General features: G+C 51.0%; 1 protein-coding gene across 1 annotated transcript; it reads left to right on the forward strand.

The window, feature by feature from the left end:
• Positions 1-3,284: 3,284 nt before the first annotated feature.
• AYL99_12127 (hypothetical protein) lies at positions 3,285-3,689 on the forward strand (the record flags this gene model as incomplete). Its single annotated transcript, XM_018843603.1, has 2 exons — positions 3,285-3,332; positions 3,390-3,689. 2 exons carry the CDS (start codon positions 3,285-3,287, stop codon positions 3,687-3,689), a joined length of 348 nt encoding a protein of 115 aa, XP_018687068.1.
• Positions 3,690-5,385: the final 1,696 nt, after the last annotated feature.

The raw sequence follows: 5,385 nt of genomic DNA on the forward strand, positions 1-5,385 counted from the left end.
CTATAGTCTTATACGATGAGTCAAGAGAACAGTGAGCATAATATAGATATCGAACTCTATCTTTTGATTTAGGTTCATATTAAAGCGGCGTACGACTATGGGACTATGTTTTGGAAGCAGATATACCTCTTTTCGAGGTTATTGAGACTGAATCTATAATAGTAGAAGGCTCGTGAAGAGATAAATCTACCTCAGAATCCATATTTTATCCTTTAAAAGAATAAAAGCGTACGAAGAAAAGAAAGGGAAAGATTTTTGAAGAGCGGTGTGTACGGTGTGTGAGGAATACCAAGAAGTATCATGATACTACTAATACTAGTAATACACGCTAATACTAGTATTATAATGATACCTTTCAATACCCGAGGTATCGAAAACCACGCTGGATTTGCTCCTTGCTGCTGCCACCACCGCCCTGCTTGCTCCTTGCTGCTGCCACCACCGCCCTCCTTGCTCCTTGCTGTCACTGCCACTATCTCTGCTCCCATATTCCTTCGAACGATGCTCACTCATCGACAGAGTGAACCGTCGCTCTGCCGTGTTCAGCACCATCTCTACCTGAGCAAAAGAAGAGAAGCTAGAATAGGATACCACCAGGATGGGAATCGGAGAAGAGAAGGGAACAAAGACAAACAAGCCATTAGCGAAGTGGAGATGCTCATTGGAGAAGCACGGCAGCATTCCAGGTTGTCTCACGACGCTCCTAAATTTACCTGCGCTTGCTTTGGGGAAGGAAACAAGGATTGCGACACGCAATAGGGCATCTTCCTTGATGACTGCGAATTGATCTTTGGCTCGTTTCACTCCGTCTCTGAAAATCCATACTTCTGTGGCAGTTTTTGCGGATCGGGACGAACAACGAGCCTCTCTCTCGGATGCCAACAAGAACACATGCGGAATACGCACCGAGGAATTGACAGTGCATCTTCAGCTAAGAATCGAAACTACTCTACCAGCAAACTACTGCCCTCAATTCGTGCATTTCACTTTGAGATCACTATCCCGAGATCGCCATACATTGCCCCATCGAGATCAGTTTGATCCAACCACACTGATCCTACCACGCAGTCCCTCCCTCCCTCCCTTCGCCTGCAGCATTGTTCAAGGCGTCCATCCTCGGGTCAGAAAAAGGCATATAGCCCTGATATTTCGAAACCGCCCTACTACCCCTGCTCTCACGCCTCTTGCGGCACTGGCGGGTGTGGAATATGATGGCTTTGTGACAAGGGAGACTTTCACGCCCGAGCACCGTAATTTCCCGGCACAGCCCTGGACCGCTTACTCTCAACCTCCAACTGACCACGAGCTCATCTACGCATGCTTCTTCTCTTCCTGAACCCGTGCGACCTATGCCTGACACACATGTCCTGCGTCTCATTGAAGAAGAGGTGAAGAGAGAGACTCAGCACATACCCCAAGAGCCGCCGCCTGCGGATACAAGCTGGATCTTCGAGATGGCCCGTGGAGGCTCCGACAAGAGTACATGCTAAGAGAGTGGCCGGAAGGAACAAACCATATCTATTGGAGATGTTTATTGACTGTCTCTGTCACAACCACTTCTGGCACTTCTGGTCCTCATGCACATGCTCTGACCAACAAATTCCTTTCGATCCAGTCGGACAGAATCTACAAGTTCCGCAGTGCCGGTTCTTGGAGGACGCATGTGCTGGCTTCGAAGAAAGATGGTTGAACACTTGCTTGGTCAGATCTCGCCGCGAGACAACTTGCTGGTCTTCCGCCGGTTCGCTGGCGATCTCGCCATACGGGTAAACGCCTTGGAGTGGGTCAGACAGATGATTGTCAAATCCGGTAAAATCGAGGCTTCCGACTTGATCGACCTACGATGTCACTCGGATGTTACAGCATAACATCATGCGAGAACAGCAAGCACTCCAGTAAGGACTGACGCAGCCTCACAAGCCAGGCCATAAATAAGGATATGCTTGTCTGCTCTCCCAATGCTGCCTGCACCTCCACCTGCGCCTGTTGGCGTGCGTCTACGTGTACACGTGCGTGGCACCCTGGATGCTCGACACCGAACACGCCTGACCTCCGCCTCCCAAAATTGCGAACTCCAAGTCCTCAAATCCAGCCGCCCCAATCTCTACCAATTGTCCCTATACTCGCTGTTGGATTCCATTTCTCTCGTCCGTCGGGATCTCGTCTCGTTCAGCCTGGCGGTCGTCAAGAATTCACCACGAATTCACTTCGCCGCCGTTTTATTCTGGGGGTTGTGGAGAGGATGTGTGTGACAGAAACTGGCGCACTTGGAACTCCAAAAGGCCTTGTGCAGCGCCTACACCTTATATTTTGAGGCTGGCCATGCGGTGGCGTGAGTGCCTGAGAGGTGACCGAACGAGACTCGCGGAGCACGGAAGTCGCTTCTGCGGCGAATGGTGGCTCACTGTCGAACGGGGCTTTCCGCAATTTTATATCGACGAGGCGACCCCAATACCACGAATTCAAGTCCACGCCGTTTTTAATACATTGTCCGAGGATGTTTAACACGGCGTAGGACTCGGAAGCTACTTCTGAAGCACGGAAGTCGCTTCAAGCGTGAATGGCCGCTCGCCGTCTCACGGAGTTTTTTATAAACAAGTTTTCGTCGACCAGCCAACACTGTAGTATTGTCAATTCAAGTCCACCGCGTGTTGATGTATCATCTGAAGATATTGAGCAGCTTGCAGGTCCAGTTATGAGGCGTCTCGAACTCATTCGGCAGAAGGATCCTAGCTAGTAATGGGTTGGTTTATTAGCAATTTGCCGACTTTAAAGCACAGGAACAGGAGCCTGATCGCCCAAAGGTTCGGGTTCGGAGGTTTACAATAGGCCACTTACTGGGCACGCTCACTAGCGATAGTTCGGAGCTGGTTCGGGAGGTTGGAAGTGCGTTACCTGGGGATTGAGTTACTGATGGCCGGTTGGGTAGGAAGAGCCATAAGGGCAGCGCGCAGAAGATAAACTACGGTGCAAGTCAGAGTTGTGATGCGAACTCAATACTACGGCTCAGAGTCCGATGCGCACCCATTAAAATCTGCTGCTTTAGCCTCCGGACCGAGGTGCCAAGCGGGACTCTCGCGATTGATTGGCTAGGTTACCCACCCCAAGAAACATCTCCCGCACCTTTATCTGCCTGCATCACACTAAATGCCCAGGATAATTTTATGAAATTAGTATTATATGGTAGATACTACTGAGGGCTATTCAATGGTGCCAATTGCAGCCGGAGATGTCTGGTGGATCAAAAGCTGTGGATAAATGACCTAGATTCGCCCTCTATCGCCATGAGCCTTAAGGCGGCACTCGCAGTAGAAAAGATCTCGTTACGCACTGTAAGGATATGAAATGACCGTCAGACCGTAGCCTCCACTCGATCCTGACCGAGTCAGACAGCCTGCGGACTTGGGGAAAACCGCCATTTTCCTTTAAAGTCAACAAACACCCTCACTGAAAACTCTCATCCGCATAACTGCGGCGTCATACATTTGATCACCTTGAATGCTAATCAATACATGCACGCACAAGAATGCTATAAATTTATGGACTACATGATTGACGACATTCCGCCGACTTCCACATACCAAAACCTCTGTTGCATCCGTCTCCCGACGCGATACCACTGCCTTCCCTACCTGCCCATGTTGACCGTCAATCCAGCACGGATGGAGCGATACGCGGTGAAAGCGTGAGGGAGAAGGAGGTTGAGACCCTAACCTATTAGGGGAAAGGGCGATCGAGACCAGAAAGAGAGAGACTGTTTATACAAAACACATTCAATGCATACTGCGGTGAACCTCGTCAGAATGAAAGACTTCTTCCCTCTGGGCTGCTTTTGGGCGAGCCCGCGCTTTGGCAGCTAGTGGTACCGCTCACACGGCCGAGTCTTCGATACGAGTCCTGTCAACCGGGAGACGGGGATCTGTCGTTGTCTGTGCGTGGTCCGCAAACCTTGCTCAATGAGGAACTGAGACGCACAGCATCGAGGTCTGTGAGCGTCTCATTCTTAGCATGGAGAGTGATGACGACTTCAAAAACTCAGAACACAGTGAGAACAGGCTAGAAGGGGACAGGCAACATGGCTGTCGAGGCAAGGGAGGAGATCAAACTATATTTCAAATGGGCAATGTTCGAAAACGTCCGACGAGGTGGGGGGTGGGGGGCTTGCTCCGGTGAACATGTTGAAGATGCAATGCTTTTTGACCCATCCATCCATCTCCGGCACATATACACATACACAATGTGGAAAAGGGAAGGGGAAAACGGCGTGTGTAACTTTTACCATCCGTCCTCCTTATATCCTTGGGGTGATATTCCGCCTCGTGATACTGCCAAGCCCGGCGGTTAACACGCCAGGACAAGGACGAAGAGGGTATGATGCTTCTGTTAGTTCCCTTGGATGTCTACCTCTTGCTTGCTTTTCTTGGATGCCAACCCTCCCCACGTCGAGTTGTCTTGACCCGTCGCAAATGCTCCCGCTATGTTCGGGAAGTACGGAAGATTGGAACGGGCGGGATTATGTGGCCCGTTGTGGTTGGTTATGACTCACCGATATTAGCCGACGTGGAACCGTTAGTGCTTACACAGAGTGGGGCCCGCCCCGCTGACACCCGCACTATTATCTCTGATTCGCGGAAGGTTCCGCTCATCGCCGGTGATTGGCCAGCGACTGGCGGTGAGGACGTCAGCCCATTATGAGACCCTGGTCCCCTCAACGGATTCAGCGACATGGTCAGGGCAGCCCTTCAAGCATAAAGAGGCACCATCCCCCTCACTTCTTGCTTCATCCTTCATCATCCTTCAAGTTCTTTTGCCACCGGCAGCCGGATGTCCACGACCTCGTCCTTCTCACCAGTAGTGTCTCTTGTGGGGAGAAGGACGAGGTCAACCATTTAGCGTCGCTTCACCGCCGGGGAAGTCAGTATGTGCGAACTGCCATTTCTCTCCACCTCCGCTCCATCGATGGATGCGCTCCCACGATCCGTACATATATTCAATGTGCCACCACCTATATAATCAAGAAAGAGTGATCAATCTGACAAACGCTCAGCATTGAAGGGGAGGAAATGTGGCCTGGCCGAGGCATTCCGCCGATTCGTGGCCCGCGAAGGCGATTCGCCCAGAGGACAAACACACCTGGGATCGCCTCGAGGACATGTACCCCTTGTTGGCGTGCGCCGCAACCCTTTTTGATAGAATGCGCTGCTACCCCATGAACAGTGGAAACGACCTCACCGTTAACCTCGATAGTATCAGATGAGGCCTCACCGTCTGGTGACCGGTATACGTCTGATAATTTTACGAAGATGGCCCAAGATGTCTATGACGTTGTACGCAACGCTTTGAAGCGGTTTATGTGTCGCGTCCCTCTTGACCTTCTACGCGAAC

Source organism: Fonsecaea erecta (genome assembly GCF_001651985.1).
Source record: "Fonsecaea erecta strain CBS 125763 chromosome Unknown Scaff46, whole genome shotgun sequence".
Taxonomy (NCBI): domain Eukaryota; kingdom Fungi; phylum Ascomycota; class Eurotiomycetes; order Chaetothyriales; family Herpotrichiellaceae; genus Fonsecaea; species Fonsecaea erecta.